General features: G+C 41.0%; 1 protein-coding gene across 2 annotated transcripts; it reads left to right on the top strand.

Annotated features, from left to right (window-relative positions):
* Positions 1 to 25,701, top strand: lzts1 (leucine zipper, putative tumor suppressor 1). Of its 2 annotated transcripts, none has more exons than XM_031305495.2 (9): positions 1 to 300; positions 14,601 to 14,947; positions 15,986 to 16,123; positions 17,875 to 18,037; positions 19,170 to 19,561; positions 20,205 to 20,378; positions 21,456 to 21,587; positions 22,806 to 23,000; positions 24,728 to 25,701. In XM_031305495.2, the coding sequence occupies exons 2-9, from the start codon at positions 14,717 to 14,719 to the stop codon at positions 25,277 to 25,279; spliced, it is 1,977 nt and encodes a 658-aa protein (XP_031161355.1). In that variant the 5' UTR covers positions 1 to 300; positions 14,601 to 14,716; the 3' UTR covers positions 25,280 to 25,701. The 2 variants fall into 2 exon arrangements, with proteins under 2 accessions (XP_031161355.1, XP_031161357.1); XM_031305497.2 differs by lacking the exon at positions 1 to 300 and adding an exon at positions 11,437 to 11,641 and having other exon boundaries at positions 24,728 to 25,279.
* The last annotated feature ends 1,453 nt before the right edge of the window (positions 25,702 to 27,154 follow it).

The following is a 27,154-nucleotide window of genomic DNA, read 5'->3' as shown; positions in this document are numbered from 1 at the left end:
GAGAGGGAGGGGAGAGAGAGAGAAGGAGCGTGTCCATGTAGGAATGTGATTGTGTTCGGAGTGTGGGAGATGGGACGGGCTGATTGCACCATACCAGGTGTTGAAGAGGGGGTGAGAGGGGGACTTAGAAAGATCAGCAACAACAACAGCATCTCTTTCTCTCCACACCAGTAGTGCTAACTAGTATCCGGCTAGAAGTGGCTTGTCCACTGTGATCAACACAGCTTTGGGAAACGGAGCAGCAGCGACAGTGACTGTGACTGTGACTGTGACTGTGGGGGCAGGCAGACTATAATGGAGGTAAGTCACCTCCAGCAGGACTTGAAGGAAGGTTGTGGCTGTTTGAGTGGATGTGACAGGGGACAATTGATGGTACAGACTCAGTCAGGGTTCGCAGCCTTGCAACTTTGAACAGGAAAGAACCTGAAAGGCACTGACAGGTCCCACAGATTTGAATGATTTGTTAAGTGGAGCTGTCCTAATGGCTTACATAAAGTTTTTTTTTTAACTATGTTTGTACTGAGTAAAGAACAAAATGTAGACGAGGTTCATTTTAGTACCACACTGAATTATGTCATTTGTTTACTTAGTTCAACATTCTGACTGAACTAAAGTTTCTCAGCATGGAGGCAGTCCAAGTCTTTTGCTACGTTTAATATGCACGCTCAAAGTAAGACATCACTGTGTTTGAGGACATGCCAACTCCGAGTGAAATGTCTGCTTTCAACGTTTTTTTATTTCCATGCAGAAAACTGACAATCATTTTCTTTACTTTCAGCACAGCCATTACTGGACAAACCATTGTTTTAAACTTGGTGAAATAATAGGGAGCAGCATGGGGCTTTATATAAATGTTACACTATACACAGCAATTTGGGGGACATAAATGGCAGTGGACACAGAGCTAGTTGTTAAAGGTGTTTTAAGCATAAATTAAGTGTGTCCATATATATATATACACACACACACACACACACACACATATATATAGGATATTCAAAAATAGTTGACACAATTCCTTTAGAGAATCATAGGGTGGGACATATGATTCTCTAAAGGAATTGTCTCAACTTTTTTTGAATATCCTTATGATTTTTGCACTATAATTAAAAGCAACACAAGGAAGATTCGGTAACACTTTACTTGAAGGTATCTATATAAGAGTGACATGATACTGTCATGAACACATGACACTGTCATGACACAGTCACGACACATGAACCCTAACCCTAACCATAACCATAACCATAACTTGTCATGACAAAAACCGAATGACACTTACTAAAAGAAGCGTTATGTCATAAACGTTTATGACTTGTTTATAATGTTTATGACACGTTCATGACAGTGTCATGTCACTCTTATGTAGATACCTTCAAGTTTGTGGAGTAATTTACCTTTTGAACAACCTTCCAGTTTGCAAACTGTCACACCTGTGTACAGAAATGTATGTGTTGAGACCTGTTGGGGACATGAATTTACTCTACTGAGTATAAGCACCTGCTCAGGCATGTTCAGCTTTTCTCTGTACTGTAACGTATTGTACAAAGAAAAACACAGGGGAGAGACCAAATCACAAGGAGAGGGTGTGGAGGATGAAAGTTGCAAAGACAGTTCTCTTGTATTGTCACAGCAGAGAATAGCTGAGCTGCGAAGATTAATCAATTATTAAGTGATCAATTAGTTTTCAGATATTGAATTAATCGCCAACTACTTTGATAATCAATGAATCAGTTTGAGTCATTTCTTAGGGGGAAAAAATAAGAATGATCTGAAACCAGCTTCTTAAATGTGACTTTTGTAGTTTTTTCACTCCTCTGTGACAGTAAATTGAATATATCTTTGAGTTGTGGACAAAACAAGACATTTGAGGATGTCGACTTGGGCTTTGGGAGACACTGATCTACATGTTTTGTCATGTTCTGACATTTTATAGACCAAACAACTAATCGATTAATCGAGAAAATAATGGTTTATTAATCGACGATGGAAATAATCATTAGCTGCAGCCCTAGAGAAAAGCTGGGCTGTTTTCCTCATGTGAAGTGCAGAATTCCTTTTGTTGATGTAAATAGCTTGACTTCACAGGTCATTTTTATATATTTTATCTTTGCTATTTTTTCATGGGAACTAATGCAGCTCAGTAACAGATCTTTAGCGTGTTACAAACCATTAGAGCTGTCATGACCTGCTAAGGAGGACGCTTCTTAAAATAAATGTCCCAGTTACCCAAATGCAGCATCCTTTCATTAGTGAAGGCTCTGTGTCAGAGAAGTGCAGCATTCCACCATCTTTGTGAGTCTCAGCTCATGTTGCAGAGTTTTCAACTTTTCACTGATTATTCATATGTGAACGTCCTTAAAAGAGAATTATATTCTGATGCTATATGAAACAGATGAGCAACTGTGCACAGCAGGTGAGTATCAGACGTGACTTTGGTGAGTTATGACACCTCAAACTGTTGAAAGAACCACGCAGTTTCCCCACAATGAACAATTTAGCATTACAATGTCAGCGGGGGGGCTTTTATTTTGGAACTGAGCGCAGGTATCGTATGTGGCACATGTTTCCAGCTGCTTTCAAAATGATATAGACCCCTGAAAGTGAGCTCATTATGTCTTCTGTTACATCCACATTACACCAGCGCCAAACAGACACACACACACACACACACACACACACACACACACACACACACACACAAACACAGCAGATTAAGAGGATGGGAGGATGGTTATGCTCCAGAATGACAAGCTTATCACTGAGTCTTCAGCTTGCAGGGTCAATGGGCCCCAGTGCCAAGAAAGGCCTCATTCTTTTCCACTCTGATACCATATCAAACAAAAATATATAAAACAGGCTTTTACAGTAAGAAATGATGCCGTGATCATGTGTGAGTATGTGAGAAAGGTTAGGTGAGTTTATGTAGTTCAAAACGTTTTTCTCTAATTTGTATTTGAAACACAATTTTATGATCTGACATTGTAATACCACTACAAAACCAGAACAAAACATGTATTCTAATTTGTCACCATTAATATAGCCAGTAAAATGTGTTAGCAATATAACTTCTACACTTGGACGTGTGCCTTCCTTGCTGGAAGCTTAATTATTGCAGAAAGAATAATATGACACCACAACAAAGCTTTTATGACAATCCATCAAGTTTTACTTTCATATTTGTGAGGCTGTCGTGTTATACATAAATGACACAGAATGTTGAAAAACAAGTGGTGGGTACTGGAAAAGGTAAATATTCCTGGGTAATGGATGGACAATCATTTGAAATGTCTAAAAATACTTCCATTTGTTACAATCCATTTTCACTTGCTGTTTTTAGAGTGGGATAAAAGCCTTAGGCGTAAATACTTCATGACTATGGAGCTGGCCGGTGATCTGCAGTATCTAACTGAAGACACGTACAACTCTTTAAAACCATTTTTGGACTGACTCCAGGGCACTGCATACAATTTGAAGCATTACAGAAACGTGCAGAGACATATTGTAATGTAATAATCAATCCTGTATGGATGGATGCAGCTCAATATAGGAATATGAAAGGACATTTCCGATATTTAATTTTAGGACTCCTTAAATTCATGAGCATCAATTCCCATCGCCGTCACAGCACTAAAGGCTCCCATTTAGACTCCATTAAAAATACATTTCCCTCTATACTCCAGCTGCCAAGGTTATGCAAATGCCTGTATTAGAGGAGCAGTACTTGGCCAGCCATACAAACCCAGTGAGCAGTGCACGTAACCTCCTTATCTACTAAAACCTTAGGAGGTTGATTGTTTGGTTGACCTAATGTATCATTTGGATGCACATAATAGTATCTGAATGCAATCTAATTTGACCAAATGGGTTCTTCACGGGCGCCTTGGTAGCTCACCTGGTAGAGCGCGCGCCCATATACAGAGGCTCAGGGTTCGAATTACGTGGGAGCCAGTGGGAGCTGAGCTCCCATAGTGCGAGGATGAGCTCCCATGAAAGCAGTAAAATCATACACCTGTGGGGGTCTCTAAAAATCATCAGCACCATTATTTAAATCACAAATAAAGCACTTTTCCCAAACACACGGAGCTCTGAAGCAGACCTGTGCGTCGCTTATAGTGTCCACTCTCGCTGTAAAAATAGAGATAAGCAGCGCGCCTTCAGCTTCAGGTTTATAATGGACGCACTCTGCTGTCGACATGCTGCGTAGTTTCGGTTTCCCACCTCCGATGTAGAGCAGCGTACAGCCACTTCTCTAAACTTTGTGTCATTCAGAGACCAGAGTCTCAAACGGGGCTCTGTGTCTGTCAGGAGGTCTGACATCTACCGTATCAGCAGAGCAATCACGTAATGCACAGCAGACTATGGTGCAGGTATAGATTATTTTCTGAAATATAGTGACTTTATTCTTGTAATAGCCTATTATCACTTTATTTTTCTCAAAATATTACGACTCCTCCAAATCTCAGAGAGCACAGATGGGATACATTTTGAATGTGCACAAAGTTTTGAACATGAGCAGAAATCTTGCTCAAACACATCTGAAATATTACAGCCCAGGGCTTTATTAATCCATTAAAATGAATTCATGTATCATTGAGGTGAATAATTGTCATATGCACATTTCAGGAGGTTACTTCCTCAACAAAAGACGCAAAAGAGGAGGGAGGAGTAAATGATGCCTCTAGGCTACATGTGTGCTGAATCAGCTATAATTAGAAAAGTCGATCTACAGGAGAATAAATAGCAATACATTCTGTATTGCCGGAAAGCCTTATTGTAATATATTCCATTATGTTTTTATATTTGGATTGTAATCTATGTTTCCCTTTACATAAAGATATTTGCAGCATACATTGATTCAGAAAAAGGTAAATAGGTGCATAAAAATTCACCAGAATGCAGGAAATTAAATGTTTAATGCTCAAAATTTGCTGCTCATAGACTACTTGTTTTTTTTTTTTTTTTACCCTGCAGAGGCTCAGTCCTTGATGCAACGGCCGCAGGTTCGGTTCCAGCATGTGGCCCTTTGCTAAATGTCATTCCCCCCCTCTCTCCCCTTTCTGGCCCTATTTTAACGATCTAAGCGTACGGCGTGAAACGCATGGCGCAGGTGCGTTTAGGCCGTGTATGAATCCACTTTTGCTAGTTTGACAGCGGAAAAAAGGGTCCGTGCACGAGCCTAGGCGCATTTTACTAATTCGCTGTTAAAATAACAATGAAATGCTGCGCTATTGACTAGGTTTTTGTTGGTCAATGGCGCGACCACTTCCCGCTGCCCCAAGATAGCAATACGCCAAGAATTCACCTGAACACACCTCCCTGTAACACCAGCACGCCCATGGGCGCAAAGATGGTTTGCTATTTGCTATTTAAATGACGTGGGCGCTGGACGGGAAATTGACAACTGCGTCGGTCTTAAACTAGCAAAGACACTTGCGTCGGGCTTTGTGCTGGGTGCAAGATAGGGCCCTTCATGTCTAAAGCTGTCCTGTCAGAAATAAAGCCCTAAAAATGCCACACAAAGAAAATAAGGGGTTCTTCACTAAATGCTGGCCTCTGGTCAGTGATGCGCCCACATGGCTGCCAATAGAAGACACTGAGATCAAGTTAATGACCAATAGGTGTTTTACTCGCCTGATTTAAGCCAGGCTGTTCTCATGAACAATTCGTAATTATAGCTACAAACAGTAATGCACTGGAATTTGTATGTATGCCACGTATTTATTACTGTATGCAGCACACTGACTGCTGATGTATAAGCGTGTGAAGCGACGCTTTTACGGAGGATGTGTTGGTCATAAAACACAGGGCTTTCAAGTGGATGGGTGGAGTTTGAGTACCGGAAAAAGTTAAGGGTAAAAACACATGTTATACTACAACACGGTCTCATGGCAGTTCGTGAAATTGTCACGTTATTTTTAATCTATTGATTCGTGTACACGGACACGGTCATCTCGTTTTTTTTCGTGGTGCTCAGCACGGAATGGGAAGCATCTATACGGAGGTTGGGTTTAGGAAAAGAAGAACGGGGAAATGACACGTCACACACCGGGACACGACCCGCGGTCTCTGGGGGACACGTGACAACGACGGGACGGTTGTGTTTAGGAAAAGAAGAACGGGGAAATGAAACGCCACACGCGGGACACGATCCCCGGTCTCCGGGGTGAAAGTCCTGTGTTGTTTGACCCATCCACCACCCCAACCAATCTCCCTACACGGATTTTCGGCTTTTCATACTACTCCCTACCGTAGTCGTGCTGTGATCACGAAATATGCTTCCCATTGAAATACATTACATTAAAATTCGTGCTCACCACCACGAAGAAAAAAGACATAAACGTGTCCGTGTACTATGTGTACATTATGTGTATAATGACATGACCATTTCACGAACTGCCGTGAGACTGGGTTGTATACTAAAACTTAAGGGGACTGATTTTTCTTTTTTTATCTATTATTTATCTATTATTTATTATTATTATTATTATTATTATTATTTATTTTGATGCCTTAACCTGACTGTTGTTGCCTCATGACAGTCAGTGTTTGTCAGCTAAACTGAACTGGCTCACAGTAACCTCGCCGTAATTCCGTAGGATATCATACAAATTATTGCACATATTTTTCGGTTTGATGTCATACGAACCCGTTCATGAGATGCGTTGTTCAAGTGAAATTGCAGTTCTTAAGCCTTTCTCTGCATCCAAACCCCTCAAAATTTGAACAGAGGAAACATTGACTGTTTGTTGCACAATACAACGGTCATCCATGTATAATGCAATGTTAGCTCCACAGAATACAAATCTCTCTCTCTCAGACACACTCTGTCTTTCCATGTCTCTTTCTCTTTCTGCTTGTGCCTCTCTCTCTCCGTGCCTGGTATTCCATCTCCTCGCTCTGGGGCGGTAATGAGTGTCTGCTATTCTGCTCTTCAACATTGAAGCCCTATTCATGCTCGATCTCCTTCACAATGCACTAAAGGGATTACCCAATTAGCTGCTATTGGACGCCATTGTGCGTGTGTGCGTGTATGCGTGTGTGCGTGTGTGCGTGTGTGTGTGTGTGTGTGTGTGTGTGTGTGTGTGTGTGTGTGTGTGTGTGTGTGTGCTTGGTCAGTAGATAGATGTGTTAGCAGTGAAAGTGAAAGATAGATGGCTGTCTGTACAACACACTTCATCCCCAGTTGATGTTCTGCTGGAATCCACATTACTCATCCCCACAATTCAGCCACAGAGAGTAAGACACAAGATGGAGAAAAGTGTGTGTGTGTGTGTGTGTGTGTGTGTGTGTGTGTGTGTGTGTGTGTGTGTGTGCATGCGCGCGCGTGCGTGCGTGCGTGCGTGTGTGTGTGAGTGTGCGTGTGCGTGTGACTGGGGCCTTGACACACCACAGAGGATGACAGAGAAAAAGACACACTATTACTTCTCAATAATTCAACCGATCAGCCCATCATTCTCTGGAAATATACTCTCCCCTGTCATACTGTACGTGAGCGGTTTCTTCCTCTCCTCGCTTTCATTTGTGAGTTTAATTTCCACTCAGTCATGCCTGGGATAATGGGAAATGCCTGCTTCATCACATCATCAGTTACTTTGTGTGAACCAGCAATCGATTCCAGTTATCTAATGTGTTAATCCCACTGGGAGCAATGTGTTCAGTGTACATTTAGAAGATCGAACAGCATAATAAGGATTGATTTAGACTGATGTCTCCCCCAGAATTAAAGTTGCAACCCAGAATGTTTGACAATCTAAATTTGAGTTACTGTTTTGTTTTATTCCTGGCACTTTGCTGAATGTTCTTAACAATTTATATTATGCATATAGGAAAATATTTAGACACACGTCTTCTTTAAAATCTTTTTAATATCAACTATAATTGCTCTGGAGAGACTAAAACCAGCAATGAATTGACTAACAAGTATTGCTTGTGAAGTCACAGTCTGATAAAGGTTATGTTGGTTCACATGGATGTTGTGGAAATGTCAATTTGGTAACTTTTTGCTTCAGTAGTCGACTCCTACCGTAAGTCTTTGAAGTCAGACATCCCTGTGAGCGCTTAAACACACCATGCTGGAAGCCTTTGCAAAACAAACTGTGCTTTCATCTCCATTATCTCACAAAGATAACCTGACTTTGACAAAAAATATTTACTGTGATGGATTAGCTGCCTCAAGTAAGTTTTAGGTCTACAAGATCCTCCACTGACATTTAAAGGTCCAGTGTGTAACGTGTTTAGTTGTCCATTATCAAAATCTGTGTTGCCCATTCACAAACTTGTCCTTTTTTATATTATATTTACCACCACCATCAATTCCAAGTATTTCTTTTGGCTTGAAATTTTACATTTGCTTTCGCATGAACTGGGGTAGACGCTCCATATTCATACGCCATCTTGAAATACGTTAGCCGGTAAGGGACATACAGGACATACTGCTCCACCTTTCGCGTTTTCGCTGTCACATGATAAACTCACAGGTGCTGCTAATGCTGCTAATGGCTATCGTCGCTTCCTGGCCCCGGCAAGTTTGAAGAAGGAAACATGGAGGACCACACGTATTCAGAATCCAACTTTCAGGAACAGGAGTCTTCTTCTTCTTCGCCCAGAAAAAGACAAAAGATATTGAAAAAAACAAGAGACCGGCTTTTTGAAGCATGAAGGCTACCGTAGCTGTAATACGTACTTTGAACTGCGTGGAGAGTTGGTTGCGATATATGATCTCAACGCTAGATGGGAGAAATTCCTACACATTGGACCTTTAAAGCATTGGCTGCCCTACAATATAACTGACATGTTTAAAAATGAAAAGAAATTTTTTAAAAAATGAAGGCAATTTGTGGAAAATGAATGGGAGGTAATGTTAGAGGGGAACTTTCACATTCAGTTTACTCATCATGGGGAATACTTTATGGCACAGTCTGGGGCTCTGGATGATGGCATCAGGGTTAACTTGGGCTTTGAGACTTTTTAACCTTTTTTTTAGATACATTTTTAACATAAATCCTGTAGACATGAAGTTTAAAAGACATGGGCATTTACTAGGCATGGATGGTTTTAAGAAACAATGCTATTGAGTTCCATTATGGAAAGCTGCGGTAGGACGTTTTCTGGGCTGTGACATGCAAAACACTGGAATGGTTCTTTAATTTTTTTGTTGCATTTTCGAAAAATTATATAAATTGGTAACATAGTATTGCTGGAGTTACAAAGCATAGAAACAATTCAATTTAAAGAATGGTTCTTTAAAGTTTCAAAGTTATGTTACAGATGGAAAGTGTTTTAGCAGTTTGAGCTTTCAAATAAAGAAACACTGTGTATGAAATTATGTGTGTGCATAAGACGGCACACATGAACAAAGAAGCATAATCTGTCTGAGACTGACCTAAAAAAACAGACACACTGAACTAGATAGATTACACGTGCATCTGTTAGAAATTACCATATAGACAGTGAGAATTAAAAGTGTTGCCATCTGGCACCGTGGCAGTGTAGAGGTACAGTGAGAACAGAGGAGAGGTTCATGGTTATTGTGAGGCAGGTATAAATCCTGGGCCTTTATAGCACACTGCTCCCTCACTGGCTATGGTAATGGATTGGCTCTGCCCTCGGAGAGTGTGTCTATGTGTGACTGTGCTGCTTGTGTATGTGTGTGTGTGTGGGTGTGTGTGTGTGTGTGTGTGGAGGGGGGGGTTATTATTGTCAGCGGGACAGGGCTTTGTGTCAGGCAGGTCAGCTGGGGCTTGAAAGCTAGGAGGACACCCCCGCCCATTAACACACACATACACACACACACACACACACACACACAACAAACGTGTGCACACATTCTTTTGTGCAGACAGAAAAAAAACATGCAGCCAATCAGATATCAGATTTGATGCATGCATGCATCCACACACATTCACCCCCTCATCCCATCCCATCTCACCAAAGGCCTTAAATCACACTGTCCACTCAAAAGCCGCGAGGTCAGACCATTTATATTGCTTATTCAAATTTGCAATGATGGAGCGAGAAAAAGATTTTCAAATCACTTCACTATTTGTATCAAATAGAAGCGAAATTGACCAATTCTCTCCAGCAAGTGAGTGGGAGCATAAAAGTGTAATAGCAGGGTCACATTGTCCAGACCAACAGGCTTGTGTGTGTGTGTGTGTGGGGGGGGGGGGTCGAATAGGACAAATGGAGGAACAATGGTAGTCAGCTGAAAGGATGAGTGAGCAGTGCTGCTGAAAAAGATTATGGTAGATCTACAGAGATGGGTCAAAAGACTTCATGGAATAAACCTTCAGACCGTATGATGTATATGATGAAAACTTTAGTGCAATTCCGTCCGCACATGTTGAAAGATCACACGGCACAGGGTAATGCTGCTTCCCATAAGTTCAATTTGGTTTTCTTTATTGATTTTTTTGTGTGTTGATATCAATGAATCAGTGGGGTTCCATCAGTAGATGCATATAAAAGCTGTCCGTTTTCTTCACATTAAGAGAAAGTATACCTTTACTTGTGACAAAAATGGGGTATAAGATTTACACTTGTTTTATCAGCAGCAGAGCTTAGGGGCCATATCTCTTCTGTTATTGTTGTTTGTTGATTTGGAACACAGTACCTTGTATATTTTCCTGCTGTGATGTGTGATCGTATTTCATCCACAAGGTGTTTTGTCAACAACAGTGTGTACTCTGTGGGATGCTGAACGCTCTACTTTCTTAGAGAGACTTGTACTCCAGCAGTGAGGCTGTGTGTGTGTGTGTGTGTGTGTGTGTGAGAGAGAGAGAGAGAGAGAGAGAGAGTGAGTCAGTGTGTGTAATGTCTGTACAAACAGCATAAAAGCAGAATGGTGGTAAATCACTGTAAAACTGAAGCTCTCCAGCCCTCTCATTGTGAGGACTAGTCATTTATTTAACACTCAAATACGGTCCTGGGCTGTTTGGGGAGAATACATCAACCGGCACACAAGAGTCCACACAAAGAGCGGCACACTTCAACAGACAAAGAGCGAAAAGAGAGAGGGCGAGCGGCTTTTTTTTTTTCATCCTTCACATGAAGTGTTGTTTGTTCAGGGTGGGGTGCAGGGCACCGAGTGGGACGGATGGATGGAGGGAGGGGCTGATGGAAAAAGGGAGGGAGGGAGAGAGGGGAGGTAGGATGAATGGTTATTACACAGTAAGTCAATGCAAAAACGGAGGGTGTCTGTGGGTGATAGTGGGAGGAATAGGGGGGCCACCGGGGTGTGTGGGGGGGGGGGTAAAAGATCTTTTGTGAAGGCAGAGAGTTAATCACTTGAGTGGCACACGCCAGTTCTATGGGAGCACATGTTGTACACTGGCTCCCCTGGGGGAAGCGGGAGGTCCCAAAACACACCCACACACACACATGGTTGAATTTACATGTCAGTTATAATGCAAAGCTGGGTACAGGCTGACTAAAAGGACCCCGCCCCCTCCACAGAACAGTTACCTTCTGGCCGTGGCGATAGTGTGAGGCTTGCATTTGCTGCTGGTTCATTCATTCAAGGGCATACACACAGACAGACGCACACACACACACATGTCTGCCTGTTCACTCTCTCCAGGACTGGATAGATGACTCTGCATGGGCCTTGCTAGAGATGGATGCTTAGAATGACCTGACAGTAAGTACAATCTATTGGTTCATTACTTGAGTCCCATGTCAGCGGTGGATGCTAATATCTGAGAGTGATAGTGAAGGCTGGAGTTTAGATTTAGTGGCAGACATCCAGGCACAGTGGAATAGAGGCAGTCATGTCAGAGACTGTTTACATCAGGAGCACAGACCGGGGGAGTGCTTTGAAGGTACACATTTAACATGTACCATTGCTCAACAATTTCAGTGGTTTATTTTTGAGAAGATGTTTTGAATTTCACCCCAAATGAAAGAGAAATTGGAAAACTGAAGCTGTGCTGGAAGATTCTGATTCTTCGTGATAAGAAGTCTCAATGCAATTTAGGATTATTTTTTTTTCTTTTGCTGTGTTCTCCTCCTCACTGTCTGATTTGGATTCTGCCGTGGGAACCAATTCAACTTTCCTACTCTGTCTCACTTTCCCTGTCTCAGACACTCAAATTTAACATACGCCGTTACTTTGGTGGTTACGTTTTCAGCGGTTTACTTTTGAAAATATGTTTTGAATTTCACCCCAGATAAAAGAGAAAATCAAAACTGAAACATTTATAAGACAGGATTGTTTCATGATTAAAAGCCCCAAATGCAATTTAAGATTATCTTTCCTTTTGATGTATTCTCCTAACTGTCCAATTTCTATTCTGCTGTAGAAACCACTCAAACTTTGCTACGCTGTCTCACTTTGCTGTCTGCCTCTGATGCATCTGTAATTCTCCTCATGATGAAACATCTATTTTCTACATGTCTCATCTCGCTTATCATTGTTTTCTGGGCGATGAAAAGTGACAGTCTTGATCACTATGCCGCCTTCATTCTGCATTTTCCCTCTTCAAGCATGCCCATCAAACACCTCAGGAAAATGACACTGACAGCTATGCATATCCTTACAAAGAGCACTGTGCAACCAACTATCATGGATGAGCCTCAAACCAAATGAAATGTACACTAATATGTGACTTACGGCACAATGCTTTGTTGCTGTGGCTGTTATAAAATGATTACAGGCTGAGGACCAGGTGGTTAGGGGAGCCCGCAGGCCTGATCAGCCAGTATGGATCCCAGTCACTACTGGGGGGATTTTTCCCCTGAGGGGTTAGAGGTCATGATGAACAACATCTGGGGTCTGGTTGTCTTTAACCCTTGTGTTGTCTTCCTATCCACCATGCACTTTTTATGGTCTGTTTTACCTGTTTACAAAGCATAAAGTAAAAAATGATCACCCAGTTCTGTGTTACATCTTCGTAGCCAACTTTATTCCAACCTATTACCACTAGTGTTACACTTATTTTTGGAATTCATGGTCATTATACCTCATTTATATGAAATTATACCTATTTTCTGAGTTTAAAACCCCTCAGATATTATGAATTATTTTGATTAATAGTTAAGATCTGAGGGAACGTGTGTTGCTGGATAATCACAGCCTTGTTTCGTGCATGGAACCACCAATGTTATTTTTGGGCAATTTGGTTGAAATAAACCCATATTTGTTATATAGAAACTTTTGAAAAAGAGGGTCAAATTTGACCGGAGGACAACATGAGGGTTAAAAGGGAGGTGGAGACAGTTATTAGAGAGCATCAATAAAACATTACTCCATGAATATATGTCCTTGTATAATAAGTAGGGCTGTCAAATGGTTTTAAATATTTAATTGCCATTAATCGCATGATGCATGTGCATAGCTAAGTCGCGATTAATCGCCAAATTAATCGCACATTTTTGTATCTGTTCTAAATGTACTTTAAAAGGGATATTTTTCAAGTTTTAATGCTCAAGTGGTATTTGAGACTCAACTTAGTCCGGCGGTAACTCATTTCACATCGACAGTACTTGCAGATAACTTTAGTCTTGTCGAGAAAACCATCTTGAAGGGCTTTGAGACTGAACTTGCCATTTAGAAGACCCTTTTCTTTATTTATTTCTGTTCAAGGTTAGTTTCTGTTAGCTATCTACAACGTTAATGTTAACAACACAAATCCATTCATATTCTGTGTTCTTATTTCAATCTTTATATCATAATTCAAGCCTATCACATTATCAAATACTTAACATTTCTGTGTGGTCTGTTTATACTGTGTTGAAGTACAATAGCAAACACAAAATGTTTGTATAGTGTTATTCAGATGGCAGCGCCAGCTGGGTGTTGAGTAGGCCGTAAAAGGCCAAATTGCCAGTTTGATAGAGGAAGGGCGCCCAAAGGGTTATTTGTCGAACCCAACGGCCGAGCCATAAATCTAGAGACACAAAGCCAGGCACGGTGCCAAGATGGACGTGTTTTGTGTTTGTTTTGCCAATGTGAACACACCTGCTTCAACACTGCATGTCTGGACTGAACAGGAAACAATAGAATTAAACAACATTTTAAAACAAGCATCCCATAAAGCTATGACATAGTTTTGTCCTTTTGTTAAAAAAAGGATCAACAGCTAATATTCTCTCTGTGTAAAGCGTATTTGGGCTGCAACTTACGATTATTTTCGTGTCGTTGTTTGGTTCATGAACTGGTCAGGAAACGGTGCAAAATGTATTTATGCAAAGTCATACATTTACCACAGAAGAAGCTCTTATCAGAACATGGTTCAGCAGCTAGATCAATGTTTACTTGTTTGTATTTTCTTGCTTTAGGGCTGCAGTGATTATGTTCATTGTCGATTAATTCTCGATCAAACGATTAGTTCTTTGGTCTATAAAATGTAAAAAAAAATGTAGATCAGTGTCTCCCAAAGCCCGAGATGACATCCTCAAATGTCTTATTTTGTCCACAACTCAAATGATATTCAGCGGAGTGAAGAAACTAGAAAATATTCACATTTAAGAAGCTGGAATAAGATAATTACTTGTCGATTCATTCATTATGAAAATAGTTGTCGATTCATTTACTAGTTGACAACTAATGGGTGACTCTTTGCAGCTCTCAAGTGTATTATTCCTCTCTTGTCTTGCAGATGGAGCCACTGACAGTTCTTCTCCGGGGTCATGAGTTGTGTCTTCCCTTCACTTCTGTGTAACTCGACCACCTGGACTTGAGCCCCACCCTCCCCTCACCTATGCCTGCAGGACCATGGGCAGTGTCAGCAGCCTCGTCAACGGCGACAGCCTCAACAGCAAACACTGCCAGGCGTCTGAACACAGGTTAAAGAAGAGAACAAACACTCACAGAAAGAGTGGAGGTTGCAGCCTTGACGAGTTGCTGACGTGCGGCTTCACTCAGGGCTCCTCGTCCGCCGCTCAGCCCTCTAAAGGCCTGTCCCACTCCCGCTCAGGACGAAGTGAAGATTTCTTTTACATCAAGGTCTGTGCCATCAGATAACACTAGGGCTGGGCAATATATTGATATTATATTGACATTAGTCTAGGCATTATTTCCACTTCTGGGATTGCTCCGTTACTCTTTTTTCGGCCGGTACCTTCCGCTCCTTTCCGCACAGTAGTTATCTGTCTGTGTTGTATTGTATTTGTTTGGCAGTTGAGTTCAAATATCAACAATCTTTGCCCAGCATCGCTTACTGGACCTTTAAATTTTGGATATCGTAATATTCGTGATATAACACGGGTTGTCTTTTCCTGGTTTTAAAGGCTGCAGTAAAGCAATGTCATTTTCTGAACTTTCCAGACTGTTCTAGCTGTTCTGTTATTTACCTTTACCCACTCAGTCATTATATATCCATGTTACTGATGATTGTTTATCAAAAATCTCATTGTGTAAATGTTTTGTGAAAGCACCCATACATAAACAACCCTACAATATTGCCGCAATATCGACATTGATGTATTTGGTCAAAAATATTGTGATATTTGATTTTCTCCATATCGCCCAGCCCTAATTAACACTATGGTTTTAAAGCTTCAGTGAGTAACTTTTTTATATTAATGAACGTCCGTTACATTCAAGCCATTGCCAAATGAGTTGCTACAAAGCTAATTAAGACTATCAGCTCCACACATCTCTCTCTGTATTTCTCAGTATGGCTATGTTCAGAAGATTGTGGCGTCCGGTGACTTTCCCACGCAGAAACTCCAGCGAAGATAATGACCTCTTCTGAAGAGTCCATCATGTTTTTTTAATCCTCCGTGTCCTCCTTGGCTACTAGCAACTGCGTGGAGGAGGGGTGGGAGGTGGGGGGTCGGTGCGCGGTCATGAAAGGCTTGTATCACGTGGATCCGCCGACAGTTTTGTTGTCATTACTTAGAATTCTTCATGGGGGCGACAGAAACTACGCACTATAGCTTTAATTCATAAGAAATATATTAGAAATATAGTACACCACAGAAATGTATTGCACGTATATAACACCACAAAGCATAACATATTTATCCTGTTCCCTAAAAGGTGAGCCATAAACCGAGGTCGGCGCACCACAGAGGAGGACCAATGGAAGGTCGCGCAGGTGGAAAGAACCGAGATGGGGAATCAGATGGGCGACTGCAACCAAAACTGTTGCTCATGTCAGGAAACATGGCTGAAAGGGTAAGCAAAATGCCCCAATGTTTCTTCCCTCATGCTTGACCCAAATGTTAGATTTTAATTAAACAATTTAAATAATTAGAATTTAAAGGAATGGTTCCACATTTGGAATATATCTATATTTGCTTTGCTACGAGTTACATAAAAAGATTAATAGCAAACTCACATTTTGTACAGTAAATGTGTAGCTCGAGCCAGCAAATGGTAAACTTAGCTTAGCAGCTTAGCTTAGCATAAAGACTGGAAACTGCTAGCCTGGCGTCGTGCAAAGGTAACAATATGCACCTATCAGCAACTCTCATATATAATTTGTTCTAGTGCAGCAACTAACGATTATTTACATTATCGATTAATCTGCCGATTATTTTAACAATTGATTGAATAATTGTTTGGTCTATAAAATGTCAGAAAACAGTGAAAAATGTCCATCTTAGTGTCTCGAGGTCTACGGTAATGTCTTACTTGTCAATTTGAGAGGCTAATAACTGCATTTTCTGTTATTTTTGCATGAAAGATTACTTGATTACTCGATTATCTAAATGTTTGGCAAAGATTTTTCTGTCAATCGACTAATCAATTAGTTGACTAAACGTTGCAGCTCTAATTTGTTCATACTGTACAAAAACAATATTTCATCAGATACCGTATATCAGATATTAACTGAGATTCTGATTGTATGTCCATTCATTATAGCCCTGGCAAATGTAGCAGCGCTGTGCTTTACTTGACTGGAACCGGTTATTCTTACAACCATTAAGAAGTCACACTGCATAACTGCAACAGACTTTGAAAAACCTCACAGCGAAGTTGAGGATAAAACATGCACAGCAGGTAGTTTAATTGGTAGCAGCCAGTCCTTATAAATCTGTGTTGAACATTCCCAGTTTATTAATCACCCCCCCTCCTAGATTAATGACCTAAGAATGCCTTGATCTTCTCAGTGCAGTCCTTTCTGTGCCAAGACGGACTCTCCTTCAATAGGTCTTTATTCCTCAGGGGCAAGAAGAGGGGGAGAAAAGAGAGGAATAGGAAGCAGCTTTAAAAGAGACAGAGCAGAGAATACGAGAAAAAGGAGCGAGAGATCGAGGGCCAAAGAGAGTTTGAGGGATAGAAAAAAAAAGGGGGGGGGGGGGGGAGGAAAGACATCCTAGTCATGAAGTCAGTGAGAAGGAATGCTGAGCTCACAAGCTTTACCTCTTACACTTCAGCAGTAGCTCATATTATTAATATCACAGAGAAGGGCTATTCATCTTCACTCAGACAGCAAAGGGGTGTGTGTGTGTGTGTGTGGGGTGAGGGATGCAAAGGGGAGGAGAGAACGGAGGGGAGGAATGGTACTGCTTGTGACGTTTCTTGGACAGCACAGATGGGGCATGTGGAGTATAAGTTCATCTTTGAAATGAGTTTTCTCTTTTATGACAGTCTGGTGAATTTGACTTGCAACTGCTGTGTGGCTTTTAATACTGCCAGCTTGTAGTGAAGCCATTCTGCACGCTAGAGTGGTTCTATTTCGAATATGAAAAGACATGATGGGGTGGGGGGGACAATCTTGATCCATTTCATTTGTACAGACTTCTAGCACATGACAATATTTATCTCTGTGAAAGCCAGGCATTGTGATTCTCTTTCTAAGTTTCACAATGTGACCCATCCTTGTCTCTTTGTACTCTCCGTCACAGCTAAGAGGAGCCACTGAATATAAAATCAAAAAATGGGAAGAGCAACCATGACTGTGTGTCATTTCACTCTTCTAGGCCTCTGCTGAGAAGTCATTGGTCCGTTCCACTGCCTTCAAGCCTGTGATTCCCAGGAGTACATCGTCCACAGAGACAGGCCACAACAGCCTGGACCACATCCTTTGTCCTCTGGAGAAAGCGAGGAGTCCAGACATTAGACACAAGCAAGACACCTTCTCAGGTCTTTATCTATATTATATTGATAAACGGTTGTCTTAAAATTAGACTACTCACTCTTTCTGAAATACTAAAGGAGCCAGTTGATCCGTCCCATTCTCACTGCTCTGTTTGGCGTTATATCACAGGATAAGCATCTAAGTCACGTGTCAAACTCAAGGCCCGCGTGCCAAATCCGGCCCCTCGCAAATTTTGATCCGGCCTGCATATCAATTTATGTTCACAATAAATTTTGCCTAGTTGTGCGTCACACACACAAGACAAGAACAGGTTTTCAAACTGTAACTAGAAAATGCATTTCCTGCAGAAAATGCATGGGTATGCTGACTAGCTGAATTGCTAAAGCTAAACTGGATGAATAGCTTAAAATCAGTAAGAAGAAGATGAAGTAGTGAGAATAGTTGAAAAAGTGGAAATCGGTAGAATGAGTATGAATTTCATTAAAAAGTTGAATAACACCACTAATGTATAAAACAATTTATTTTTATTTTATCTGAAATTATGAATCAGTATGGGAAACTTACAAATCCTGTGAGAAACATTGATGAAAATGCAGAAATATGGAACAAATTGTTTGAAACTTTATGATTCTCATTTTCCATGTGTGGCCCTCAGTGAAAATGAGTTTGAGACCCCTGATCTAAGTAATAATAAGTGTAACATGCTTCTTTCAGATGAAAAGACCGTCTACCCTCTTCATAGAAAAGTTATGCAATATCTTAAACTAGAGAAGATAAGATACTCTCTTTAAGCGTCTGTTTGTGCTATTTGGCAGCCTTTTTTGACATTTGTAGAAAGAAAGAAGCAAAGAATGTAACCCCATACATACGAAGTGTATCTTCGTATGTTGTTATTGTTTCCTTATTTATTTAATTGCATGTATTTATTCCATTCTCCTTTCAGGTAAATATATAAAGTGACCGGTTGTAATTTAGAGGTGTTGGTCTGGTACGCTAACCCTTACCCCTAGATGGGTGGGTGGGTGGGTAGATGTTAAATAGTTTTGACTGTATTTTGTTTATGTCTTGAATACACTGAAAATCATTAATAAACAGACCTTAATAAAAACAAAAAACATTACTCAAGTTAAACGACAGATTACACTAAAATAATTTGTCATCTCTTTTTACTTTCAGGGACTCTCTCCGACTCTGGACGTAACTCGATGTCTAGCCTGCCCACCCACAGCACCAGCGGCAGCCTAAGTGCGTCCACGGGCCCTGTCAGTCACAGCGATGGCAGCTCAGCTCTCGCAAACAGCCTCAGCAAGGGAGTGCAGTCCAATTTCCCTCCATGGGTCAATGGGAATAGCACTAACCTTGACTGTAGCCACAGGGCTGCTTTGAACAGCAGCGGGTTGGCATCTAAGGCTAATGGGGATGCTGGCGCCCCACTTTCTGCAGATGAGCCAAGCGCTCTCTCTGAAACGGCAGGTGGGATTCGGTCCCCCATTACTACAGATGAGTTACTGATTGAACGCTTGGAACAAAGGCTGCTGGAGAGAGAGACTGAACTGCAGGAGCTACAGGTACCAAGCTGTTATGTTACAACAACAAAAAATAGCATGTGCTCTTAATCAAGATCAGTAAATAGATTGTACAACTGTGGCAGTGGTGAACTGAAAATAAGTACATTTACTCAAGTACTGTACTTAAGTACAGATTTGAGGTACTTGTACTTTACTTGAGTCTTTTCTTTTCATGCCACTTTCTACTTCTACTCCGCTACATTTACATACTACAGAGAAATATTGTACTTTTTACTCTACACTACCTTAATTTGACAGCTTTAGTTACTAGTTACTTTACAAATGAAGATGTTTGCACCCAAAACACATGTATGTTTTATTATAAATTAAACTACCCAACAATATACATGCCTACAAGTATAGCTGAAATGATTAACCAATTAATCATTTATTTGATATATATATATATATTGATTGTTTCAAGTTTCTAAAATGTGAGGGTTTTTCTGCATTGAGTACCTTTACTTTGAATACTTAAAGGCACTTTACTGATGATACTTACATACTTTTACTTGAGTTACATTTGCAATGCCGTGTTTTAACAGTGTGGTATTAGTACTTTTAATTAAGAAGAGGATCTGAATCCGTCTTCCACCGCTGAACTGTGGTCATGTTTAACTGAGATATCTTCACCTTGCAACAGGGGAGTTTTGAAGACAAAGAAACAGACACCTGCCAGCTGTTTGAGGAGAGACAAAGGTACTGTGCTGAAGAGATGGAGGGGCTGAAGGAGCGATGCTCCACCAAGCTACGCCAAGTCTCCCAAATGGCCGCAAAAACCCAGCAAGCACTCCAGCTGCAGGTCAGCCAGCTCCAGGTCAGCCCACCTCCTCTTTTCTTTCCAGTCCCCTTCATTTCTGGTTCATCTTCATCCCACCAACCCTTCTGAAATGATCAGTGGCGGTTCTAGACCATTTCAAATGGAGGGGCCAGGCTGGGGCCATGCGATTTTAGGGGTACCAAATATGTTAAACACAAGTGTTACATACCACTAACCCTCCATGGGTTTGGTTCTACAAAATACTAAAGATATACAGTACATATAACAATAAACACAAGAACACTCATTCATTGTAGACCTACATTTTATCTATCACTGCACATGAATAATAAAATAAAGGTGAGGTTAAAAATGTATGAAAATGTTTGCCACAGTTAGGGGGGCCAGAAGGGGGTCAAGGCTTAATATTACGGGGGCACTGGCCACCCTTGCACCCCCCCCCCCAAAAAAAAAACACCTATGCTTATTATAATTAAGATTCTAATTAAGATACAGAATTCAGATCAGAAATATGGGTTTCTCTTTAACTACCTAATTTTAATTACCCCAAAATAGCATGGATGATTCCATACAACGCACTTCACAAGTACAACAAAACTACTACTACTACTTTCATTGAATTTTTGGTGTTTTATTCAATTTTTTAGCATTTGAAAAATAAATTGAAATGTTTCAACACAGTATCCTCACTCAACGTTGACACATAACCTCTCCTTTAATATTAGTCTGAATAATTCATCATTTCTGGTTTTTTAACTCAAGGATTAGGTAGAATGTCCTATAAATGAAGTTTATTGACGATGAATTTCAAAAATAAGTGTAAAACTACTGGTAATAAATTGGTGTTCGTTGTGTCTATACATAGTAGCATAGTAGTATAGTCATAGTAGATAGTAAAAGAAACGTTAAACGTCAAAAAAAGCACCAAAAACATTCAAATAAGCGCCAAAAGTGTAGAAAATAAATAAAGACATTTTCTGACCCAGGAGGACAACAAGTGCATTATTGAAGGGAAGACAACACAAGGGTAAAGAACAAAAAAAGCAGTGGTAGAAGTATAGACATCGCACACCTTGCATGAATGAGTGAAGTGAGAAATAAACTCTTGTACAGGTCGAGAAGGAGAGGCTTCAGGAGGATGTTTTAAAGCTTACCAGAGAGAAGGATCTTGTGGGGCTCAGACTGAGGACTTATGCGACAGAGAGCACACAGCTCGCTCCGACACTCGAGGAAACTCAATGGGAGGTGAGTCATGAGTCATTCATGATATTAATTGCAGTAGCTCACAATACAACCTAGTACAACCTTGAAGGCTGCTACTGAGATGAGGGAACATAATGTCCTTCCATCACTAGAGGAATAATCCACCATAATGCATCCATGAAAAGAGTCCATAAATCCATAAACAAGTCGAAGATGCCAACTTCTCTATTTACATTTTCCTCAGTAGTTCACAATGTTGCCTTTTAACATCAGGAACATTACTTTTTTTGCCTACTTTTGTTACGTGTAATGTGAAAGGGACCACTCGAATGGATGAATCCACAGAATTATCTACCAACTTCTGTTTTTCTCATGTCGAGGGAGCTTTTTAGCAACTTTCACTCATTGTTTTGGTTTTACAGACGGTAATTTTACTGTTTTGATTCAGTATCACCGCTCTCATCAGACCAGTTTCCAGCTGTTTTGCCGCAAACAAGCTCTGATAAACCAACTGTACCTGCCCAACACAAAATGGCAGACAAACAAAGTTAGAGACTATACATAGCTGGTGCACATAGTGGAACATCTGGAAACTAAAGAGACAAGAGAACAGAGCTAAAAGGAGAGTGAATATTGGATTACATTTGGCCAGAAACATGACTTCAAATGAATGCTAATGTTGCTTTTTGTCTGCTGGATGTGAATAGTCAACTATTTGTGCTATTTGCAATACATACAAACAACTTTATGTACAGTCTATTCTGAGGATATGTAATGTTTGTGTTTAAAGCCGATTGTAACAAATAAAATCAATTAGTGTACATTTAAACATATTCTCAACCTAATTGTTTTACTTAATTAAATATTTAGCTTACTTTTGGCATGAGGTGAAAATGTGAAAGTAGTGTTCCCCATGCATACTATTGCCATTTATAAAGGAATATCATTTACTACTAATACTTATGTGCATTTCAAGTATTTAGCATCTTAGCATCTTTTGTGTTTCATAAACTTTTATAACACTGTGCACACAAACCAATTCAACATGTTCCCAGCCATTTTCTGGGTGCTGTCATTATGGAAAATGCACAGAATCTATACTAGTCAAAATGTACATGAAGCCTTGAACATTATTAACAATATAAGGATATCCATCGGTTGATTTTTCCTTTCAACTGCCAGTGTGAAGTACATATCAAACACGTAATTACTTATTATTGACGGGTTCGTCTTCATAATTGTCTCCAAATCCAAACGTAGGTGTGCCAGAAGACGGGGGAGATCTCCTTGTTGAAACAGCAACTGAGAGACTGCCAGGCGGACGTCAACCACAAGCTAAACGAGATGGTCAGCCTCAGGGTGTCACTGAAGGAAAACACCGCAAAGATGGAGATGCTCGAGAGACAGAACAAAGACCAAGAGAACAAACTGCACTCTCGCACCATAGAGGTTGAGGTTAGTCTGTTCAGGAATCAATTCATTCAAATAAGGACATGGTCACGTGTAGGGGGATAACCGGCTTGGACCCAAAATGCAGAGTGTAGCGACGAGGAGTCAGCAGTCGAAAGATTTATTAAACAAAAACAAGGCTTACAACAGAAAGTGTCCTGAGGCAGGAAAAAAAGAATCCAACGCAAAATCCCCCCCCAAAAAAACTTAGAAAACTAAAGACTAGAAAAGGCAAAACCATAAGGAAGGAGCGACGCAGAGAATGACACAGGGAGTGAAGACGATGAACCGACAAGAGACAAAGAAAGCCCAGAGATTAAATACACAAGGTAACGAGGGTAGTAACGAGAGACCGGTGACATGAGGGCTGATGAACAGGTGGATCTCATGTATCCCCAGCTATAGCTCCTCCGTGATCCCTCCTCAATGCTCGCTCCTCGGGGCAGAAATAAGAGCTTTGAGACGGCCTTCACCGAGGAGGGACAGAACAACTTCCGGTTCAGCCGAGGACCGAGGAGTTGAGGAGCTATCAAATAAGGGCCACGAGATGCAGCTAATCACAGAGGTGGAAAAACACACAAGGCAGGAAGTAAAACGAGACATGACACAGGAGAAACAGACACTACAAAGTAAAACAGGAAACTGAAGCATGAAATATACATGTGGATAGAACAAGGATAAACAGAGAACACAGAAAGAACATGGGTAACACTCAACCATAAAAAAACAACAGGGAAACATTAACACAAAGACAGGCTGACAAGGATAGACATGGTGGGCAGGACAACAGAGACACATGAGGTAATCACAAGAACAAGAACTCAAAAACTGTCACATGGTAAAATGAAATAAACTAAACTAAAAGTCCAAAGGCCAACTGGCCTAGAGCAAAACCTTGACAGACATGCAGATAAAATGCCCACACAGTGCTTATAATTGATGTAATGTGAATTGCTTTGCTTTATTTTAGTTTGATTAACTTAGTCCTCTTGTGTCTCTCTGTCTGTAAATATGTGTTTTTTTATATGCTGCTGCCTGTCTTGGCCAGGTCACCCTTGGAAAATAGATTCTTAATGGGTTTCTCCTGGTTAAATAAAGGTTATAATAATAAAAAAATAATATGAAAGCACTCAGGATGGATATTTGCTATTATGTGCTACAATCAACTGTGACCTTAAGACTGTTTTCAATGTCCACATTTTAGTTTATGTATATAATCATAGTCTTAATAAGTGGCATTCATATAATTAGACCTGTTATATCAGTCAAAATTAGGGCAGCACAATATATCGTTTTTTTATCGCCATCGCGATATCAACTGGCGCAATAAACACATCGCGAAAAGGCTGCGACATATTGCGAAAGACACTCCGAGATTTTTTAGTTGAAAGAAAATATCAGCAGAAAACTGCACTTTAAAATATAACGTCATTCTTTTTTTAGTGGTGCCTTTTATTTTCAATTCAATGCTCAATTTGTTCAATATAAGGATGTTAGAAATGATTTGCTTTCATTTGTTTGAAATTCAACAAGCAATTTGTCATATTTTAGCAGAATACTGAAAGCAGCAGAAATGCAGAACTGAGTACACTTTAATATCTGTCTATTTATCGCTATCGCGACATTCAACAGCGTTATCGCATGTCTTATATTTTCCTCATATCGTGCAGCCCTAGTCAAAATAGTCCTCCTAATTGCTGCCTATGTCTGAATATTTTCCATTTCTGATTCAGGTGTGCCAAAATGAACTGCAGCGCAAGAAGAATGAGGCTGATTTGCTGAGAGAGAAAGTGGGCAAACTGGAGAAAGACATTCAGGGAATGAAACAAGATCTGGCAATGGCCAAAGAGCGGAGGCTGCAGCACGGTTTGCAACCCGAGGCCCAGGCCCACACTCCGGCCTCGGAAAGACACATAGACCAGGGCTCAGACTCCCCCGCCCAGGGCCAGGCGGGGGAGAACAGCGAACACATCTCCACAGAATCCCTCCAGAGAGAAGTGGAGAGACTGAAGCGGCAGCTTGGGGAGGAGAAGGACGCGCAGGAGAGGCAGGCCAACAGCTTTGAGCAAGAGAGGAAAACTTGGAACAAGGAGAAAGACAGGGTCATCAAGTACCAGAAGCAGCTCCAGATCAACTACCTGCAAATGCACAAGAAGAATCAGGACCTGGAGAGGATCCTGAAGGAGCTGACCGCTGAACTGGAGAGCCGCACGGAGCTCGGCATGGACATCAACTACAGCTCAGGGTTACAGACATACGACGACGTTATTGCCACAGAAATTTGATGGGAACACTCACACACATTCGGTTAAAGTGGCACACGGCACTTGGCTATTTTTTCACAACAGATATTTATGATCAACACATTCTCACTCTCCCATCGCGTAAAATACGGACACTTTGTCATGGGCCTTTTGCGTTTGTTGTTCATGCCAAAAGTCTCCTTTAACGTCGGGACTCTTGGCGTCCTTGTGCGTTTGTTATTCATGCTAAAAGTGCGTCCTTTGGCGTTTGTTATTCATGCTAAAAGTGCGTCCTTTGGCGTTTGTTATTCATGTTAAACATCTCCTTTAACGTCAGGACTCTTGACGTCACTTTTGACGCTCTAGGTTGGTACACACTGACTGACTAGCGGCAAAAGAACGGGACAGTTAGGTTAAAGGAACACACCGACTTATTGGGACTTTAGCTTATTCACCGTATCCCCCAGAGTTAGATAAGTCCATACATACCCTTCTCATCTCCGTGCGTGTTGTAACTCTGTCCGACGGTTCCACCGGTAGCTTAGCCTAGCACGGATCCTGAAGGTAATCGGTTCCAACTAGCCTACTGCTCCGAATAAGTGACAAAATAACGCCAACATGTTCCTATTTACATGTTGTGATTTGTATAGTCACAACGTGTACAAATAACAAGGTCACATGAGACACAGCCATCTTCTAACCATATATAAACTGGGAACTATATTCTCAGAAAGGCAAAGCATTGCTACTCTCTGCTCGGGGCTCAGATGCTGCAAGCATATCACTCCGCCCAAGTAGCAGAAGTAGCACTGCTTCGCCTTTCTGAGAATATAGTTTACCTTCAGGATCTGTGCTAGGCTAAGCTACCGGTGGAACCGTCGGAGAGAGTTACAACACACACAGAGATGAGAAGGGTATGTATGGACTTATCTAACTCTGGGGGATACGGTGAATAAGCTAAAGTCCCAATAAGTCGGCGTGTTCCTTTAAGGAAAAGATGGTGGGTGGGGTTATAAATTGTACATTTCAGTGACACGCAGTACAAGAACGGAACACGAACCCCAGTCTCCTGGGTGAAAGTCCTGTATTGTTTGACCCATCCACCACCCTGACCACCCTCCTAACGCGGCATTTCGGTCTTTCATACTACTGGCTACCATTGTCGCTCTTAATACTACGTCATCTTACAGTGCCGCGGTCGCGCTGATACTCTGCCCGGTGCGTCCCGTACAGACGCTGAAGGGTGCGTTTTGCGTCGTATCTGACACTGAGAGCCACTGCCCAAGCGTCCGTATTTTATAAGTTGGGAGTAATAACGGGTTGTTATGATATTATAACAGCTGGGGATCATTCACTGCTAACAAGTGTTTCACAAGGGTTATTTAATAGAATGTGCATAATCTAGTGTATTTTGTGTCCAGGTCAACCACTCAAAAAAATTCAATTAAAAATAGTTTTTTTTGTGATGACACTGTTGTTTGAAAGTAATTAATTTAATTTTAAAATGAATTTTTTTTGTTAACCATGCTGTCTAACAGGATCACTCATCGTTCAAATTGTACACAATTTGGTAGTTTAAACACCATTTATTAGTTGTTCACTGATACGGGCCAGACAATAGCTGATGGATCTGTTTCATGATTAATGTCTGATGGTAACACATGATAGTGGCTTAACATCTGCCCCTTCCAGCTGGGCAAATGGCAGTGATCAGTATCATCTGTGATTCTGGGGTCTTGAACCTTAATAGACTTTGCCATGTGTATTTTCACATTACTGTCCATTTTTAGGGGGGGGGGAGGGGGGGGTGGTTCTGCATGGGGAAAAAACGGTTTTAAAGTGCTCATATTATGCTCATTTTCAGGTTCATAATTGTATTTGGAGGTTGTACCAGAAAAAGGGTTTACATGGTTTAAT

This window comes from Sander lucioperca, chromosome 2, assembly GCF_008315115.2.
Source record: "Sander lucioperca isolate FBNREF2018 chromosome 2, SLUC_FBN_1.2, whole genome shotgun sequence".
NCBI classification, from domain to species: Eukaryota; Metazoa; Chordata; class Actinopteri; order Perciformes; family Percidae; genus Sander; species Sander lucioperca.
Note: the sequence above shows the minus strand (reverse complement) of the source record. Positions and strands in the feature narration are given on the sequence as shown.

Excerpts from the sequence above, each read along its gene's own strand:
- lzts1 (XM_031305495.2), top strand. The coding sequence starts at position 14,717 with ATGGGCAGTGTCAGCAGCCTCGTCAACGGCGACAGCCTCAACAGCAAA. Across the intron at positions 14,948-15,985 it reads AAGATTTCTTTTACATCAAG|GTGAGCCATAAACCGAGGTC; the intron begins GTCTGTGCCATC and ends GTTCCCTAAAAG. Across the intron at positions 16,124-17,874 it reads CAGGAAACATGGCTGAAAGG|GCCTCTGCTGAGAAGTCATT; the intron begins GTAAGCAAAATG and ends TCACTCTTCTAG.